This window comes from Aulonocara stuartgranti (genome assembly GCF_965226115.1).
Source record: "Aulonocara stuartgranti genome assembly, chromosome: 6".
Classification (NCBI taxonomy): domain Eukaryota; kingdom Metazoa; phylum Chordata; class Actinopteri; order Cichliformes; family Cichlidae; genus Aulonocara; species Aulonocara stuartgranti.
In genome coordinates this window covers 14,348,145-14,369,318 of record NC_138944.1, presented here as the reverse complement: position 1 = coordinate 14,369,318, position 21,174 = coordinate 14,348,145, and the positions used below count along the sequence as shown (strand labels likewise).

General features: G+C 37.1%; 1 protein-coding gene and 1 long non-coding RNA gene across 4 annotated transcripts; one reads left to right on the top strand and one right to left on the bottom strand.

Annotated features, from left to right (window-relative positions):
• Positions 1–3,262: 3,262 nt before the first annotated feature.
• Positions 3,263–7,944, top strand: LOC309709321 (CD209 antigen-like protein A). Its single transcript, XM_082537881.1, has 6 exons — positions 3,263–3,435; positions 4,386–4,475; positions 5,026–5,082; positions 5,939–6,081; positions 6,171–6,271; positions 7,137–7,944. Exons 1-6 carry the CDS (start codon positions 3,315–3,317, stop codon positions 7,282–7,284), a joined length of 660 nt encoding a protein of 219 aa, XP_082394007.1. The 5' UTR covers positions 3,263–3,314; the 3' UTR covers positions 7,285–7,944.
• A 6,670-nt stretch (positions 7,945–14,614) lies between these two features.
• LOC309709028 lies at positions 14,615–20,481 on the bottom strand. 3 transcript variants are annotated; one of them, XR_014277399.1, is made up of 5 exons: positions 20,391–20,481; positions 15,937–16,019; positions 15,576–15,662; positions 15,281–15,481; positions 14,615–15,195 (listed from the first exon to the last, which is right to left on the bottom strand). It is a non-coding gene; the product is annotated as an uncharacterized lncRNA (long non-coding RNA). The 3 variants fall into 3 exon arrangements; XR_014277400.1 differs by having other exon boundaries at positions 20,395–20,481; XR_014277401.1 differs by lacking the exon at positions 20,391–20,481 and having other exon boundaries at positions 15,937–17,647.
• Positions 20,482–21,174: the final 693 nt, after the last annotated feature.

Genomic DNA, 21,174 nt, shown 5'->3' with positions numbered 1-21,174 from the left:
CATATCGAAGAGGATTGTGCCAAGTTACTAAATTACAACAGTGATATGTTACTCAAATGGAACGACATACTTGCTTAAAAACTAGTCACTGGATTTGTGAAACTGCCTTACTGTCTTGACAAATGTCTTAATGTTATTTTTCAAAAATATAAAATCTCTTACCACTGTCACAGAGATGATACCCTGTTTCTCTTTCAAGTACAATCAACATTCAGACCTTCGCTGCATTGTACACATAATCTGTCCAAAATATGTTTAAATCCATCAAAAAAAAAAAAGTACTACACAGTTCAGCATGAAGCACTTTACTTTAAGCTGGAAGAAGCAGGCCATGTGACATGTCATCATGTATCATACTGTATCGCCCAAAAGTATTTAATACAACTTTAGTCTTTTTGCAATATATCAAATATATTGTTGTTCATTTTATTTTTTCCCATGTTTCCATGTATGTATTTGTTTTTGTTTCATCTATTTAGATATAATGCTATTTGAATGAAAGTTTCACGGCGGGGTTTGCCGGTGTGTTTGAAAACCGGACCCAAAAGCAGATGGTTAGAGAGGAAGTAACTAGTTCACTTCCCTCCACTGTGAAAGACTGCGCAGCAATTTCCTAATGTTGTAAACCTGCTCAACATTTGGCAATAAACCCCTTTCTGATTCTGATTCTGATTCTGATTCTGAGAAGACGCACCGCAGCTCAACTCTGTGAGAGAACAAAAAGAAAATCACAGACAAGACAATGATGGAAATGTGTCAGTGGCATTTACTGTACTATGAATATAAATCATGTATTCTATTTAGATGTTTAAACTGTACATTGTACTTGCATATCAGACTAGACTGAAGCTGAAACTAGGATCATACTGTGCAAATAACTCTAGTGACTCCTAGTGCTAGTTTCAGAAAAGACACTCTATGGCCTAAAGTACTAGACATTTTAATTAATTCACATTTGCTCTTCTAAACTGCCTGATCAAATACATTAACTTAATACAATATTTTAAAAAGTTTTAAACGTTTATTTCTTGTACCCTTTCTTCACAGTGGCAAAATTGGAATTAATACTGTTATCAAATACATAAATACCTGTTTAGTAATTGATTCTGAAATACAATTAGCAATATGCACCAGGAGTCATTGCATGAAAAATCCTGGGACATTTGTATAATAAGGAACTATTTTTGCATTTTTTAAAAACCCTTCAATTTTTAGACACAAACCCCCAAATTTCCCGTAATCAACCTGTGGGCAACAACAGAAAAAAATTTTTAAAAAATTTATAACGTTTCATTTCAAGCCTGTCCCTCTCATCCTTAAGTCTTGTTATGTTGTTTAGGATGCAAACTGAATGTTGCATCCTCAATCTAAGCGTTAAAGCATGTCTTGCTTTGGAGATAATTGCAACTCACAACCTTTTTGCATGTACTATTTCTTTGTCTTCGTTATACCTTTGCAGTCTTTTTCACAGTCATGCTCAAGGAAACTTGAACATGTGCACCTGAGCCCAGTGTGACTGTTGGAGTTGCACAGTTGATGATGTGTGTTACATCAGTCTGTTACCTATACACTTCCACTTCCAAATAATGCAACATCAACCATTAGGTAATTGGTTTTCACTGTCAATGTTGACACTAAATTCAAACGTAAAATGAGTCTTTTGCTGTTTCACACTTTGGGTTCTAGTGATCAGCTGAGTTTTGTGATTTGATTCATGATTAATCGTAGTATTCGTAGGGTTCATTTTCTTTCCTGTCAGTTTTGTTTCCTGTCTAGCTCTCCCTGATTGTCTGATGCTTTTAGCCTTCAATGTTCACTTTTTAAAACTTCATCCCTGGCTGTTTGTGCCTCTGTAAATTATCTGAGATAATCATTTGGAAAACTGAACTTTTACCACACTCTGTTGCTTCATCAGGAAGATTACGTAGTCTCAGCTTTGTCATCCATCACTGCGAGTTATGCAATGTTGGAAATTTTGGTTTGTCACCTCAAGCATTACCATTCAAAACATTTTTATTGTTGCTATTCTTTTCCCACATGGCTGCATGCCTAAGAAGAAAAATCTTTGCCATTTATTTATTTATTCTGCGGCCTCACAACCTTTTTTAACCACAACATTTTTACTGCCGTCGATGGTACTGTTAGTAAATGGCATCTACAATTCTGCAAACAAACATTTTAATAAATGACCTTGTGTTTCTAGTTTTAAAAGACTTAAGTACATTAATATTAAAATGACTTGCTAAATATTATCATGTTTAACAAAACGAGTAAATGCTGTCCTTAATTATAATTTGTATGGTCTTAATTTATCGCATATTATTTGTCATTATGCTGAATTGGGCTTTTCACAATATCAGGTTTCACTGCAATTAAGATATCGCTATGTGTCTGAAAAATATAAAATATAAATGCTATGAGCCACACAGAGGTTGGTTTAGATTTGATTGGGCAATATATTGTCGTAATAAAAATTAACCAGTGGGCTGCTATCAGTGCTTGTAGGGCCAGTGCACAGTTGCCCTTCAAGCCAGCCTGTAGCCTGTATAATTCCAGGCTATAGGCTGGCTTGTAGCCTGTAAAAAGTGCAAAATATATATAATGACTCATTCAATTCAGTTTTATTTATATATACCAAATTACCAGTCCAACCCTATTTATGGGTTACTTTTAAAAAAAAGGAAGAAGGTTCACAAGGTATTACAGGAAGCAAAGGAATTTATTAAATAAAAGAGAAAACAGCTGCACTTTAAAGGCTCGAGGTACAATTCTGCATAAATTATTCATAAGCAATCCATAAAGGTTAGTTATAAATATATTTAAAATAGATTAAATCACTGAGTCCTCCAAATTTGACCACCACCTCATCCACACTGGATCAAACTCCTATGGTTCCTCCCGTCGATTGTGGATGCATAGCAGGGCTGGCCCATGTGCCCTGGCTGATCATCATCGGGAAAGGCCAGACTACCAGACCCACTACCACTGTTGCCTTTTCCATAGTGTTCTAAAGAACTGCTTTTAGCATTAGTTTTCCTTGGGAGACCCTATACTACAGACAAACTGCCACCTGCAACAAATCACTATTAACTATGGCAGACAAATCCCCCCCACCCCCAATAGAATTACTGGTTTTGGAACACTGGGTGTTCCCCCAGAGGAACTGGTCCATTGGAAGTGGGGGGTGAAGGGTAAAACCTATGTAATACTGAGCAAAGTGAAGGACAGAAAGAGGAAACAAGCAAACAGAAAAGTATAAAAGAAGAAGTGGATTCTACATCATCACTGACACTCTCCAGGCAGTTGTTTAAAAGATGGCAAGAGTTGCCCATAGAGAGCAACTAGAGATTACTATGGATTATGCAAATCTGCCTGATGTGTCAGACAGAAGTCGCTCTAATAAACACAGCCAAGGGGCTGCTGCTGCTGCACCAGGTAAGAAATAAATCATTTTGATTTTTTCTTTAATAGCAACGAAAAAAACACATTTTTAAAGGTATATTTTAAATGAAGCAATAATTGATGTACACGTGTTACTGATGTATACATAATTTGCATTGAAAACTCTTACTGATTTTGCTGTTTTGTGAGCTAATAATGAGCTTTTCTCTCTTCTGTATTTATTTGGGCAGCACGGTGGTTAGCACTGTTGCCTCATAGCAAGAAGGTCCTGAGCTCAATTCCACCATCAGGCTGGGGTCTTTCTATGTGGAGTTTACATGTTCATCCCGTGTTTGCGTGGGTACTCAGGCTTCCTCCCACAGTCAAAAGACATGTAGTTAGTGGGAATAGGTTAATTAGAAAAACTACATTGCCGATAGATGTAAATGTGTGAACCAGGGTATGGGATGTATAGCTATATACAGAGCAATTGAGTAAACAACAAAAAATATTTTCACAGAACTGCACAGAAAAAAAATGTAGACCATCAATACTACAAAAGCATAAGCATACAGAAACTTGCATCGAAGGCGCTCGTGGGTTACAGGGAAAGAAGTGCCATGCTGTGTCCATCTTCTGCATTCTGTTCTCTCTTTCCTTTGCAAAACCATTACACATTCTTACTCCACCATGCTCGCAAATTGATGTAACTGTTTCAAGTTTTACAGTTGTTTTTACATAACTAATCCCCATAATTTTCAACTAAAATGCTTTTACCAGGATCATCGTCCACATAAAGAAAATTCATTTAAAATAACTTTCCAAACAATCATTGTTTATACTGCATATTCGCCTAATATTTAAATGAAAACATGGAAATGCAGATATCTTTCAGTTTTGTGAGTTTGTCAGGTTTCGATGAGTAAGGTTAGCCCAAAAATTCTGCAGACCTGTTTCTTTAAAGAGGCTACTTAAAGAGGACTTTTTATATGGTTGTGTTGCAGGGAGAAAACTAGCCAGACTGGTTGCTGTTAGCTTTGGACTCCTGTGTATCCTCCAAGCTGCCATCAACATCTCCCTACGTTTTGCTTTCTGTAAGTAGCGTAATTAAACGTTTAAACACTTTTTTTACAAATCAGATATTGGAACAGAGTACTGCCCTAGTTTAGTTTTGTTGTTGTTTTTTGTTGTTGTTGTTGTTGTTGTTGTTGTTGTTTTATCACTGTGTACATCATTGATTAATGACAAGATGAAACATTTGTAGTCCTGTGTCTAGTTTTCATTTAGCTCACTAATACTGAGGGCAAGGAATTGTAATATGTACTGCTAGAATTAATAGTTGTTTGACATTCAGACAGAGAAAAAAGATTTGGGGAAGTTTAGATTCAAAAACATCAAGTCAAAATGCAACCAAAGAACCCCTAAAGATTGCGTTAGAAAAAGAAAGGGACTTTCCAGTTAAAGTCATGTTTCAGTTTTTGAGTACCAAAAAACTCAAAATAAAGCCATAGTCATGAGGTACTTACATTTCGCTGTGACACAAAATGTTTTCCAGTATCGGTTTGAAGAAAAAGTAATTTTAGGCTTTTTTTGTAGGGAGGGCTTGTCTTACATTCTGTTGACAACATGTTTCTGCTTTTGCAGACAGTAAAACATCATGTATTAAGACAGTGGAGACCGAAGAGCTGAAAAACCTCACTGGTAAGCATGAGTTTGTAAACTTTGTAAAGAGGCCTTTCATACACATATATGTATATATACTAAGGGTTAATAATATCAACACTTTGGTATACCTGGGTATCATGTAGGATATATTACAATAAATGAGTCTTTTTTATGGCTAATCAAATTAATGCAACATTCTCAAGCTGTAAATGATATTTACATTCAAATGGTTACAGCAGGATTTTGTTCTGTGGTAGGCGGCATGATTTTATTCACCATCTAGAGTTAAATGAAAATTTACACCAACTTAAACTTAACATGTTACAGCGTTTTACATCTCACTTTTTGTATTTGACTATTTTTACCCTTGCAAGGCCCTTCCTCATTAGCAAACATTGTGTAAGTGCTGTAAGCAAGACTTACAATACTTAAAGGAGATCTATTTAGCTCATGTCCAGCTTTATAATTCTTATTCTTGGACTCTGCTTAAATTGCTGTGCTTTTCGCAGTCTATAATACCTCTTAGGCCTCTTATGTTCAGCATTCTTGCGGCCTCTTGGTTTATCTTTTATTTAAAAAACAAACACTTTCCCTTTTAAGAAGACTCAAAGCATTTGAACTGTGACCACAAAGGCCCTGGGTTGACCTTATTAGGAATATCATCTCTAAATGACAACATACTGATCACAGCAAATTAATAAATAAACAAATAAATAAAGCAAAGACTGCCTCTGAAGTCTGATAATTTTGCTTAAAGAGATTTTTTACATAAGCTGACTATTTAAAATGTTCTAATTTTTAACAGGAGCCGAACTTTAGAATAAAACTGTTAATGTAAATTTATGTGTTAATCTCTGAAATATTAAATGTTGTTTTTTTTCTCCAACAACAGATCAATATTTTCAACAAGGATGGGTCTATTTCCGCCCAAGTTTCTATTATATTTCCTCTATTGCGAAATCCTGGAAAGACAGTAGAGACGACTGTTTACAGAGAGGTGCAGACCTGGCAATTATCAACACCAAAGAAGAGCAGGTTTGTGAATGTGACGTAATAATAATGGAAAGAAATTCATAAATACGTGATTAGTTCCATTAATTAATTATTTACTTTTGATTTGCTAGGACTTTACAAGAAACTTTAAAAAAGTCATGTGGATTGGATTAACTGAGACAGCCATGAAAGGGACATGGAAATGGGTGGATGGGACTCCACTGAGCAAAAGGTTTATACATTATTGTTTTATTCTACTTTAATCAGTGGCAAAACTAAGGCTACGTTCACACTGCAGGTCTTAATGCTCAATTCCGATTTCACACTACAAATAAAATGCGACAACAAACGCGCTCTATAGTGTGAACGCTCAAAGCGGCCCGCATGCGCAAAAGAAGTAATATTGTGTGACTGATGGCCCTTAATATAAAGACTTCGGACTTTACGTTTCCCAATTTTTGCTTTAAGTTATTTTGTTATTTACATAATAATGTAGATAACCTAATAATTATCCCCATTGCTGTTTTAGAGAAGCGGTGCTTCAAAGGATAGTTGCAGATTTCTGTCAGAATCTGCAGATTATACAGTACAAATAAAATGTTCACGTTTCTCCAATGCTGTCTTCCCAACAGTTTCACTGACATCTACACGGGATGGCCAGGAAGCATTCGCGATGTCTTCTCGGGCGCTTCTCCGGAGCTGATAATTGGCGTCTGTCTTGTGTCGGTGACGTAAAAGACGGATTTAATGCGACTTGACCGTTCAAACAGCAGTCGCTTTCTAAAACATCGGATATGTATCGGATTCAGTACCACATACGAAAGTGACCCAGATCGGATTTGAAAATATCGGATTTGCGCGTTCACACTGTCATAACATGATCGGATATGGGTCGCATAGGGTCAAAAATATCGGATTTGATGCGCTTTCGCCTGCAGTGTGAACGTAGCCTAATGCCCTCACATACTGTTGTGCCAGATTACAATACTGCCGTTTATTTAAGGAAGCTATTTGAATTTTCTAACTTTCTAACTTGTCCACATTATAGTGAGCTGCATGCATCCTGGATTAAATTCTCTGTTTTGTTTGTTTTTCAGTTACTGGGGACCTGATGAACCCAATGGTTTTGAAGGAAAAAATGAAGACTGTGTCGAAATAAATTTTTTTGATTTCGAAAACAGCTGGAATGACATACCATGTGAAAATCAAAACTTCTGGATCTGTGAAAAGAAACTGGTTTCTTAAGTAAGCCAGTAACATCGTGCAAATACACTTCCTCATCTGAAGGCTTAAAATCACATTTCATGTGCAAATGCCTAAAAGCTGTCTCACAATCCTTTGACTGCATACTGCATATGTGAGCAGTGATATTGCATATGTGCATATGAACATGTGATATTGATGAGATAGTTTTGCTGTTTTTCAAACTCACACACACAATTTGTGAAGTGCAGTAAGTTTGATCACACAGTTCAACATCTTAAATGACTAAAATAACTAACTACAAAGTCTGGTTGGTATGTTTAATTGTCTGCAATTTCTCTTTTTACATGTTGAATTTTCTTTGCTGCATAACAAGGACAACTTTAACAGCACTCTTACAAATACTCAGAACAAGAACTCACCGAAGATGTAAGAGTTGTAGATTGAAGTGGAAGATAGAAGTTGAGAAAGTCTCTCGGATCCATTTATAAAACAACTGCAGATTTCAAGATAATTGGTTCAAACAAATGTGTAAAAGTACAAGTTATTCCAAAGAGTAACCACTTTGCCAAGGTCTCAAAATAGACCTACACGCTCACATTTAAATGTGACAAAAATGCAAGGAACTAAGAAATCAGGAAGGGCACAAATTGTTTTTTCAAAGCACTGTATGTAACGGTCAATAAATGTATTTACCAATAATCATGCCTCTTCTGTCCAAATGCAACCTTGAAAGATTAATGCATGCTCTTATAACCTTTCTGCCATGTACTTTTTTATCAGAATTTGCCAGGCCTGCATTGCTTGCCTACGGCTGGTGTAAAATGCTGCAGCTTGATTTTTATGTGGTGCAAGCAAGCAAGATCATGCCACCTCAAATCTTAGCCTCCCTTCAATGGCTTCCAGTTTGTTTACTAATCTATTTTAAAAGGCTTGTTGTGGCCCCTTTTATCTGTGCCAGCTGCTGGAAACATATGTCCCGTCTCGTTCTCTAAGATCAGCAGACCAGATGCTTTTGCTCGTTCCAAAGATGCAACACAAACTCAGAGGTGATAGAGCTTTCACAATTTCACATCAGACTTCTCTCTTTGCCATTTTTAAATCTCTTTTGAAGACACACTTTTACGCCCTGGCCTTCGGACCAGTTGAAAAGTTCACAGTGACCTTGAGTTACTTTTTGTGTACTCCTTTATTGTTTAACTTCTACTGCTGTTTTGTGTTTCTATATCTGTTACCCTCCGGCCTGTGTTTGTCTTTTATGTTTGGTGATATTGATAGGCCATGGTGGTGTTTTTAAAAGTGCTTAATAAATAAAGTAATACGGTATTGTATGGTATATTTAAAATAGAAGCGGCAGTCAAGTAGCTGCTGCAAACAGGTTAAACAGAAAAAGACAGTCACCTTTAAAAATAATTGCATCAGTCATCAATTTCCTGTTGAGCAGACACACATAATTGGGCCTCTTTTAGAAGGTGTTCCTTATTAGAGTATTAGACAGGCACTCTCTACAAACTGCCACCTTCACATTAGACATCGACAGTTCTAGAATGGAAATGGATAATATCTATGCTAATGTTGATGGATTTTCAGGAAAACACAGCAGGAAGAAGTGGGAGACACACGATTCACAAAATGTTTATGGTAATGTGTTGCTTCACAACCAAACTGATGCTGCACCCTCAGGTAATACATCTGTTGAGGAATATAACACATGTGTTTGAAAACCTGATTGAAAGTTTATGAATTTTTGTGATAATTTTCACCCAGGTGTTGACAGACGTGATAACACTGCAAAGAAATAATTGTTAGATCCAGCACATAGGTTTAGAAACCATTCGAGTCAGCTTAGAAGTGTAATTTTTGTGACTGGCAACCCCAGAAAACTATGTGTACTAACCAAGTTAATACATACAGTGTATGAAATAAGGCAACAATATGGTATGTCATGCATGTAAGTGTAAATAATGCAGTGTAAGTACACAATGATTTGGTGACTGGGTTTGAGTTAGTGTCACAGTAAAAATTTTTCATGTACGCTTCTGCAATGATCAACTTCTGCTGAGGTAAGTGTGCAAATATGTGTATAAATTTAGAACATGACTTTTTAAAAAGATGATCATTGTTCTTCTTTGACCCACATTAAAGAAGAAAAAGCAAAAAAAAATTAATGTGGTCTAACTTTTTTCAGCCCTGTACTAATGACATAAAAACAATGTAATAATTAATTTCATATTAAAAAGGTAAAAGATAAATGAATAACATGTGATTACCAAATAAATACCCAAGAAAGCCTACCACTATCACTATTAGTCTAACATTTATTATGGGAAACACATTCAAGTGAATGAGATTAAATAATTTAGCAATGCCTAGATTATATTTGGGTAACAGTATCATAGCTTGCTAATAATAATACTGCATTCTATTTGTATTTGGATACAAATAGTAAGGTAGCCTCAAGAGAAAACTGAAACCTGCGCTGAGGTAATGAAAACCATGCTTGTACTGATGAAAGCTGTGCTGGCTTTTATTCTCATGTCAAAATTCAACTCACTCTAATAGATGTGATGTGAAGCTTTGATAAAACGTACATTCATTTGGAAGAAAACAAATAATACATTTCTGGTTTTCTTCAGCGTCTGGACATGCAAAGAAGGATTCCTGCAGAGCTGCTATAGTGTTTCTGGCTCTGTTGTGTCTTCTCCTCCTGGCTGGACTCATTTATATGGTTTTCTTATGTGAGTATTTTTTTGGTATGCTGATGATGCCCTAAGGAGATAACTGGTTGATTTTTTTCTTTATTTGTTTATGTGTCAAATGCAGATACCAAGAGCAACTCTGATTGGAAAATGGAAAAAACTCTGTTACAGAACAGTTACAACAATCTGACTGAAGAAAAAGACCAGTTTCAGAACAGTTACAACGATCTTTCTAAAATAAAGGACCAGCTAGAAAGTGAATATAACTCCCTTAGTGATCAAAGTAATAAGTTACGCTCCAGTTATGAAAGCCTTGAAAATCAAAGACTCCAGTTAGAGACAAAATACCAAAACCTCAGTGATCAAAGACGCCAGTTAGAGATAACATACGAAAACCTTTATAATGAGACCAGTTTCAATAATCTGGTTCAACAGATAGAGCAACTACAGACACGACTGGAGTCCATGGCCAAAGCCAAAAATGATAATCAGTGAAAGCTGGAAGATTACTATCTTTCATCTCCTCTCAACAACAAAAACACTCATTTTAACTGGGAAAAAAAACAGAAGTCTATAAGAAGAAACAATAACGGCATTCATATGTTCCAGTTATCTTTAAACTTATATCATTATACCAAATTATGTGCAGCAGCTTGCAAAACCTCGGTAATATCATAACCGCTAAATAACCTTTGTAATAACTGATGATTCGATTTGTTCATAAGAAGAAAGAGTTGTAATTAAAAGCTCCAGAAACAGCAAGTAAAATGGACTTTGTGATGAAGTCAAAGGGAGAGTTTTAGAAAATAAGCACAATACATAAAATTAAAATTTAAGATGTGACATTAAACAGTCTTTACTGATTACCGTCTACCATTCTGTAAATACACTGCTTCAAAAATTAAAGGAACACTTTTTAATCAGCATATAGCTTCAATTCAATTAAACTTCTGTGATATTGATCGGGTCAGTTAAGTTGCAAAGGGGCTTGTTAATCAGTTTCAGCTGCTTTGGTGTTACTGAATTTAATAACAAGTGCACCAGAGTGGCAGCAATGAGTCAACCTACTCAATTCAATTAATAATTATTGATATAGCTCCAAATCACAATAACATTCAAGGTGCTTTATATTGTAAAGTAAAGACCCTACAATAACACAGAAGGGTTTTACAGCTTTTAAGTTTTTTTGCCTTCCTCTTCTTCTTAAACTGTTTTTTCACTAGTTTTGTATTTGGCTGGGGTCAGTGTCACTATAGGGCAGGGATAGCTCAGTAGGTAGAGTGGTCGTCCCATGATCGGAAGGTTGAGGGTTCGAATCCACTGAACGGCTACCCTGAGGTACCCCTGAGCAAGATACCGTCCTTACACACTGCTCCCTGGGTGCCTGCTTAGTGGCTGCCCACTGAGTGAATGGGTCAAATGCAGAGAAAAACAAGTAATTTCCCCACGGGGATGAATAAAGTATACATTATTAGTATTATTACTGCTGGTAGTAGAGGTCAATATTTCAAGCCTTAAGCAGCTGCACAGAAATCAACACATGCCTTTGCCAGAAGGTTTTCTGTGTCTCCCAGCAGTCTCAAGAGCATGGAGGATTTTCCTGGAGACACACAGTTACTCTTATGTGTTTTGAAAGTCCCCCTTTGGTTGGCATACACTTGTGCATCTAAATGCATAATCACCACTTTCCATGTGTTTGCATCTGCACTGTACATATAAGCATAGATTTTTAGTAGGGAGCATGATAATTTACAACATGCAACTCAGTACTGTTGCTATCAGTAGCTAGATTAGACTTTATGGGAATATCTGGATATTGAGTTGATATAGACTTCAGAGGGACTTTTCTTAACAAAGACTCAAATTAATTAGTCTTTGTTTATATTCTTGTCTTATATTTTACCCCCCAAAAAACTTCATTGCAAAAAATTTGTGTACTAAATACTGAATAACAGAGTCTAAAAACACATTTTGTTTTGTTTTGGGGTTTTTTCTAAGCTTATAATGATGTGTTAGGCAAGAAAAGTATTGTCTATTATAATATTTGACTGAAAATAAAACCGCTTTGATGGAGCTTTACTTCAAATTGTAATTTAAATTGTAAATTTTTTTGTCCACGTTGACTTATGGTGTGCTGACAGTGTGTATGTTAGATTATTTTTTCTTCAACAGGAAGGTCAGTGTTAAGACTTTTTAAGTTATCAGTTGTAAAAATTAACATTAACAATTAACATCTTGTATCTTGTTGTTGTTACTTTTTCAATACCAGCTTTCCTGTTTTAATATAAATGTATCAGCCAAAGTTAGTTGTACTGCACTGTATGTGTGATGGTTCATGTGGAAATAAAATCAGCATTAAAAAAAACAAAAACATTATCTGTATGGGTTAAAGTGGGCCAGAAGGATCCAGAATAGTATTCCAGCACCTTCACTTGAGTGAGTTATTAAATTTGACTGGAAAGTTTAACCATATGACTTTGAAATTATTATACTTTTATTTTATTTATGTATTTTTTTTGCTGCTCCCTGGCGTTGCATCCAGTTAGTAAATATCTCCAAAGTGTCCTAAGTATTAAAAATAATGACCTCCCAGCGCCAAAACATCCCTTTTTTCTTCTCATTCACTGTGATGCATTTATGGTGCACATACGGTACCTCAGCATGTAGCTAGCTCTGCTGAAGAGCATAAACAGAGTGGCAAATCGCTGCATCCTGTGGTAGAACAGTGAACCAGACCCTCACCTACTGTGGGAGGGTTACTTGTCTTTGTTGCCTTTAAAATAATAAATGATTTGCCGTTAAACCACAACATCCACAACATGCTAATGCCGACGGAAGATGGTGTTAGATTAACATGATCTTTGATTCACTGAACTGCCAATACAAATCAGTCTGATAAAATGCATACCTAATTATTTAATTAGGTATGCAGCTCTTGAAGGACAACTGCCCAGCAGAATACTGTAAGACTGACTAAAGATGTGGCTGTTGACCATATATACAGATATTTAGACCGTGAGACCATAACACCATCACAGAAACAGGAAAATGGATCTTCAAATACAATTTATGAAAATGTATATGAGACCAAAACTTTGTGAGTGGACCTGCTTTCTCAGGTAAGGAGTCTTTGTCAATTTGGTCATATTTGCCAAGAGAGAAAGCCTAAGAATATCATCATCAGGTACTGGCAAGACCCAAGAAGCAGACTTTGTGGTCAGTACTCAGTTAATTGAACTTTACTATCAAGTAGGGGCTAGTGAGTGTGGGGGGTAATGGGTGCTCTGTCACAGAGGAGGGTATAAACTAGAGTGGTCTTAATTGGCGGGGAAGCAGACTATGGGTGAGAAGCTAGGTTAGACAGGTGGAGTTTCTGTGGTTGCACAGGTGGTGCAAAAAGAGAGCAGATTTGTTGGAGATTTTACCGGCCTCAAGGCCAGTAGGCTGACTGAGCCGGCAGACCAAAGGATGGAGATTTTGGATGGAGATTTTTTGTTTTGTTTTGTTTTAATTTCTGGAACTTGTGTTTCAGCTTAAATAAAGACTTGTTTTAATTTGATTCCCTCTTTCTTGCATCTTGCATTTGGGTAATCTTGATTACTGCATTGGTATTTGAAATATAACAATTTTTTAAATACAAATAAATAGTTTAATTACAAAAATATTTAATTTCACATTTTAAGTGTATCGTCCTTCAGAGGAAAAAAGTAGGTAGTTATTCAAAGGCCTTATACTTTGGTCATTGGACTTTTATCCAGCCACTTCAAGGGCTCATCTCTGCCATGTAAAATGACCCAGTAAAAGATATAAAAATCTCCTTCCAGATGATATATGTATGTTTATGATATATGTTTACATAAAGAAAAGTGCTAAAACCCCTTAAAATACCCTTAAATTACAAATTGTGTTTTCAAATCCAAATAGTTGCCAATTTTGTGACATACTGAACAATCAAAGAAGTGTTTCAGAAGAACACAACATCACATCATTTGATGGCTGTTGTTTATGTGCAAAATGTGAATTTGTAACATTTGCTGTCAAATAAATATAGTGGAGTAGATGTATTTTCTTCTGAGATCTGGTGAAATACATGACTTGAATTCATGTTTTAGCAACATTACAAACGTACGATTTGTTAATGTAACTCTTTCTTTAACAGTTCCTTTTGCAGGCTATTTGTTCTCTGTTAACTGTTGATCAGAACCAGGTTAGCTTCTTCACTCGCACAAGACTTTCTGCTTTCTGCCATTTTGTTCCCAGTAGAAAGGGGAAAACATCTAGATATGACTTCCCTCCAATGATAAGGAGGCTGCTGAGATGATGCTCCACTGCTCAGCTCTGTGAAAGTGACAAACAACCATTCACAGCCTACACAATAATGCGCTGAGATGTGCTTTAGAGAAGCTTTAGGTACAAAATGCAATTTGTTAGTGAAATTGACTGTACTACAAAGATACAGTTCTATAAATATAAACTTTCTATTCTATTTATCATATCTTTGACTTCAGAGACTGCTAGTGCAGGTGTAGGAAGACAAAATAAGGTCTAATGTGCTGGAAAATAAGAAAAAAATGTGAAAATATTCAGTGTTCTAAACTGCATGAAAAGATTGGTTTGTTAGGTCGTGTGGCATGTAAAGGTTAGGACCCAAAAGCAGGACACAGATGGCAGACTTACTAACAAAAAACAAGCCATTTTATTGAGGTTAATGTAGAAATTCAGGGCGTAAGAAAGTCCAAGAAGCAAATGAGAAACAAATCCAAAAGTCCGACAGCCATGAGGAGACAAATAGACAAGAAACTAGTGTGAAATTTAACAAATAGGACCCAAAACCTTCATAAAGAAAAATAATAAAAAAAAATACAGCTCACTTTGGTAGAAATGATGGATGGTAAAATAGAAATTATAATGAAAACCATGAAGTAAAACCAGACATGAACAACTCAATTTAACAAGAAATTCTCTTTCAGAATAATACAGACATAAACATTTCAAAGAATAATTAATAAAAATTATAAAAAAAAATTTTAAAAACCCCAAACAGAAATCCAAACTGTAATACAATCACAATCATTAACTGCAAAAGTCAAACATGTGGGACAATTAGCTTAAAACAGATTATAGACTAATAATAATAATAATAATAATAATAATAATAATAAACTTTGTTGAAATAATACCAAAACCATTTTAGAGAGAAACTCAACTGTTTCATATGAGCCGCCATTTTTCTAATTATACGATGAGATGAAACCTAAGAGAGAAAAGATGAGCGTGAGATCAGAATACCACAATTTCTTTTGCAAGTACAGAAAAGAGGAAGAACTGAAGTTTCTCACCATTCTGCCTCTTCTTCTCCTCCTCAAGACTCTTTATGATGTTAAGGAGCTCTTCATTTCTCTTTTCAAGCAGGCTTCTGTCTCTGTTCAAAGCAAAGATTCTTTCTTGTAGTTCGCTACAAGAATTTTGGTTAAAATTTCCTGGTTTTAACTGGTTGTTGCCACATAACTTTTTTGTGTGGGGTGAGTCATTCCCCTCGACTAAAACAAAGAAAGACAAGCACTGAACAAATGAAGGCAGTTTGTGGATATTTTTTCTTTCTTTTGAATTTCATAGATAAGGAATGATGCTCACATGTGAGGCGTAAAGCAAGATTGAGAGTGGCTTGTATGACACACAGCACACCAAAGCTGAGGAAAAGCAGCTGAAGGAGTCGTCTCTCTGAAAAATCGAAATCATTTTTAGTATGTTGTAATATGTGAAGCCTATTCTGTTAAAACATATGCCATTCACTGCATTCATATCTATCTATCTATCTATCTATCTATCTATCTATCTATCTATCTATCTATCTATCTATCTATCTATCTATCTATCTATCTATCTATCTATCTATCTCTCTCTCTCTCTCTCTCTCTCTATATATATATATATATATATATATATATATATATATATATTTAAATATATATATATATGTCATTACTGTCATTACCTTTATTATTGTCCATCCCGCATTTCCCATTGCATCTTTGCAGCTCATTTCTAGTCTCCATTTTCTCCATTACCTGCAACACTCTGAAGGCATCAACAGGAACAAAACTTCAGTGCTGTCTGATCATTGAACTGTTTGTCCTCTGTTGGTGTATTTCTTCAGCAATGATGGGTGAGGAAATATACTCATGCATTGTGGTTAACAGATTTGGAAATGGTAAAAATAGGGGAAGCAAACTGAAAGTCTAACAAATGATGAATCTAAGCCTTAAAGTATGTTGTCATGCTCAAGGGCACTTCAAATTGGGGAACAAAACTTTAACCCACCTGACGTATACATATCCTTTTCCACATAATGTCATATCTGCCATTAGGTTAATTTTTTTCACAATCACTGCTGACACTAAATTCTCTTCATCACGTCATCTTTGGCTGACAACTGTACATTGTTTGAATGACTGGGAAATGATAAATGGTTTTTCAACATATCTTACAAAAAACATGTTTAATATATGTGTCATGGTCCTGAGTCTGTGACCCAGCATTTGTGTTTGGACTTTTGGTTTATTTAATATTCTGAGGTTGAGATTCTGTTCCTTATGTTGGTTACTATAATTAACCCTCTGTTTAATATTTGTATTCTTAGGCCGCATTAGTTTTCCCATCTATTCTTTAGGTTCCCCCCCTGCTCCACGCCCCATGTGTAGTCATGTCTGGTTGTTTACATTTACAGTGTGTCCCTCGCTCTCTCTTTGGTTTGTAAGTCACATCTCAGTGCTTGTTCCCCTGTCTCATTAGTTATTGTCCAGCCATGTTCCTCGGGTGTTTCCTCTCTGCTCTGATTCACTCGTGTCTTTATATTGTGTGCATTTTCTTGTGTTCGTTGTCATGATCTCCCTCATCCCCCGCAGCTGTGTATTTGACTCATTAGTGTTCACTTGTTTAGATCCTAGTGTTTCAGAGGTTTCCTGTTTGGGGCAATCGTAGGCTCAGTTCCCTAGTTTTCCTGTTTCCTCAGCCAAAGAGAGACAAGGCTTCCACCACTGCCGCTCTTCTCGTGCAGACCAACAACCTGCGACAAGAGTGTGTCTGCATCACTTTCCCCTCAAAAACTGCCAGGTATCACCACCTGAATAATCTAAGACTGTTTGTGTTTTTCATCCTTCATCCCTAAGTCTATTGCTTCACCTGTTCCTGCTCCCATGGTGGCTTGAACCCAGCCTTCCCCTGCACCTGTACCTGTTGCTCGCGTGAGGGTGGCTGGGACCCAGCCTGTCCTTGTCCATGATCCCAGAGTGGTTTAGACCCAGCCTTGCCCTGCGCCCACTCCAGTTCCCCAAGTGAAGGTGACTGTTCCAGTACCCAGAAAAGCTACAACTCAGCTTGTCCCTGCACCCGTACCAGTTCCTCGGGTGCAGGGAAAGCTAGTGTTCATCCATCAAATGCTCCTGTGCCTACTTCCAGCCGAGGCCCAGTCAACCTCAGCACCCGTACCAGTTCCTCAGACGGGGGTCACTGGCCTCCAGCAGGTTTCTCCACCCATACCAGCTCCTAGGATGAGGCCAGCCGAGGTCCAGTCCACTCTTGTACCCGTACCTGTTCTTGGGTGGGAGAGGCAAGTTCCTCCTCCTTTCCCTGTTCCTAGGGTGACAGTGGCAGGACCCAGACTGTCCCTGCACCCATACCTGTTCCTCAGGTGGGGAAGGTAGACTTCAGTTCTGTGTTCTGTGGTGCCTACGTTTTCAACTTATTTACTCGCGTAAAACTGAAAAAGTACAGGCTCTGAAATGTACTCAAAGCAAGAAAGGAAAAAATAACTCTTTGTAAGAAGCTTTGTGCAAAGCTAAACAAACCCTTGTGCTATATTAATCTAATCTAAAAAAAAAAATAGTATTAATAAATTAAAATACAACCTTTACATCAGTTTTAACTTGAATTCTAATTCAGTCAGCTTGAATCAATTAAGTAGAAAATGAGCAAAAGAGAAAAATTAAAAAATACACTGAACAAAAATATAAACGCAACACCTTTGTTACTGCTCCCATTCCCCATGGGATGGACGTAGAGACCTAAAATTCATTCCAGATACACAATATAACCATCCCTCCCAAACAGTGGTCACAAATCAGTCCAAATGTGTGGTAGTGGGCACATCTGCCATATTGAGATAATCCATCCCACCTCACAGGTGTGCCACATCAGGATGCTGATCTGACATCATGAGTAGTGCACAGGTGTACCTCAGACTGCCCACAACAAAAGGCCACCCTGGAATGTGCAGTTTTGTCTCACAGCAAAATGCCACAGATGCCACAAGCAATGAGGGAGCGTGCAATTGGCATGCTGACAGCAGGAATGTCAACCAGATCTGTCGCCCGTGCATTGAATGTTCATTTCTCAACCATAAGCCGTCTCCACAGGCGTTTCAGAGAATATGGCAGCACATCCAACCGGCCTCACAACCGCAGACCTCGTGTAACCACACCAGCCCAGGACCTCCACATCCAGCAGGTTCACCTCCAAGATCGTCTGAGACCAGCCACCCAGACAGCTGCTGGAACAATTGGTTTGCACAACCAAACAATTTCTGCACAAACTGTCAGAAACCGTCTCAGGGACGCTCAACTGCATGCCCGTCGTCCTCATTGGGGTCTTGACCTGACTCCAGCTCGTCGCCGTAACAGACTTGTGTGGGCAAATGCTCACATTCGATGGCGTCTGGCACGTTGGAGAGGTGTGCGCTTCACGGATGAATCATTGTTCACATTGTTCAGGGCAGATGGCAGCTGAGAATGTCCCAGTTCTTGCATGGCCAGCATACTCACCGGACATGTCACCCATTGAGCATGTTCGGGATGTGCTTGACCGGCGTATACGACAGCGTGTACCAGTTCCCACGAATATCCAACAACCTCGCACAGCCATTGAAGTGGAGTGGACCAACATTCCACAGGCCACAATTGACAATCTGATAGACTCCATGCGACGATGTGTTGCACTGCATGAGGCAAATGGTGGTCACACCAGATACTGACCGGTTCTGGGTCCCCAGACCCCCAATAGCGCAAAAAACTGCACATTCCAGGGTGGCCTTTTGTTGTGGGCAGTCTGAGGTACACCTGTGCACTACTCATGATCTCAGATCAGCATCCTGATGTGGCACACCTGTGAGGTGGGATGGATTATCTCAATATGGCAGATGTGCCCACTACCACACATTTGGACTGATTTGTGACCACTGTTTGGGAGGGATGGTTATATTGTGTATCTGGAATGAATTTTAGGTCTCTACGTCCATCCCATGGGGAATGGGAGCAGTAACAAAGGTGTTGCGTTTATATTTTTGTTGAGTGTAGCTATATTTTCTGTTGGGTGAGTTTGACTGGCACTACTGTTTATGGTGTCATTATACTAAACAGTATGAAGGTGAATTAATCTTAGCATTATTTTAACTTCTGTAGTTTCACTTCAAATTCATCTCTGCTATACTTAATGTAACCTAACTCTGACCATGAGCACACCATCCACTGTGCACCACTCAAACACAATGCTTTATTTTAAATTCATCATATTAATGCAAGCTAACTAGATTATCCTGAACTATGGTGCATTTTCATGAAACCTTTAAATGACACATTAGCCTACCTCAGTTGGTTTCGCAGCAGCTTTATGAGCACTTAGATGTAAGATTTAAATTTCCAGTTTATTTCATTTCATTTAATTTCTTTATTTATTTCACACATGGTTCAACAGTGTTTCGTTTCCCACATACAGATCCTCCTTCCCATTAATATAACACTGCACCCATGGGTGAAAAGGAGCAGGAAGAAGAATAAATTCTTGTTAGCACCTGCCCCTTATGTGCAATCCAATTATTCTTACAAGAGGATGCCAGTAACCCCCAAAAATCCCTCTAACGTGTATTTTTATGTAACAATGCAAAACTAAACAACAAATCTGTATAATCAGCAATATACAGCACTAAATGGCAATGAAATTTTTTCCTTCCACATTTAGCCCAAATTACTTTCATGTTCTTCATATTGATTTATCCTTTTAAGTATATAACACATTTTAAAACGGTGCATGTTTGTACACCTCTTGAGATTATCTTGAAGAGAATTCCATATTCTTATACCCTTAACTGTAGGACACATTTGTCTTTGTGTGGTCCTAGCAAACTGATGCTTAAAGTCAAACTTCCTTCTACTGTCCCCACTTCCTGAACACAATACAAACACATACCACTTAGCAGAGGTTAAATCTAATCTCTTCCTCCTCTCCTACACTGTCTTTATCTTTCTCCATCACTGAGTGAAGTTAACTTTTATTTCTCTCCCTGTGAAATACAGCAGCTGTACTTTTAGCAAGCAACACACTGTGTAACAAACTGTAAACAGAAACTGTGTTCACCAATGTTTGTTGATTGGATATAAATGTTGCATTTGAAATTACTTGCTTTTCTCGCTCCTCTTCTGCAGTGCTAGATAGTTGATGAAGTACGCAACTATAACTTACAGACATGTGCACTCGTTCCAGTCTACTTTGACTCTGACTATGGTAAATGGGTTTGGCTCCTCCTTCTCTTTTATGCTACATACCAGCCTGTTTTGAAAATGTAGGCAGTAAAAAGTTCTCATATTTCTTTAACAAGGGAATAAAAGTAAAAAGTTGAATAGATTACTAAAAATTCTACTTAAGTACAGTATTAAAAGTATTTGTACTTCATTACTTCCCTCCTTTGGTGCAAATAAACCTCATAATTCAGAAATTATTGGTCATGCTTGGGAAAATAATTACTGGAAATCTTAATTAAAATGTTCAGGCACCTCTGATGGAGAGTTGTACTTCAAACTAATTTTTAATTTAAGCTTGTTAAGAAATATATATATTAAGAATAAACTCTGAAGAATAAACTGAGGAGCCGAACATTTAGAATGACAAATTAACTGATGACAAAACTTACAAAACCTAACATAATGCTCTGGAGGTTTCTTACACTATGAATGTGTTATGATTCATTGATTTTTTTAAAATTTGCATTCTGTAACAGCATACCAATTTTGTGCTTTTGGTGAAGTGAAGTATTAACCAGTTTGTAGCGCCGCTTGCTGTGTGGATAACAGTGTCTAGAGTAACTTTTAAGGTTAAAGATAATAATGAACCAAATAAAGGTCTCCATTATAAAAATTCAGGCAAATTATAAGATGCAAATAGATATATAGAAATATCTTTGTTT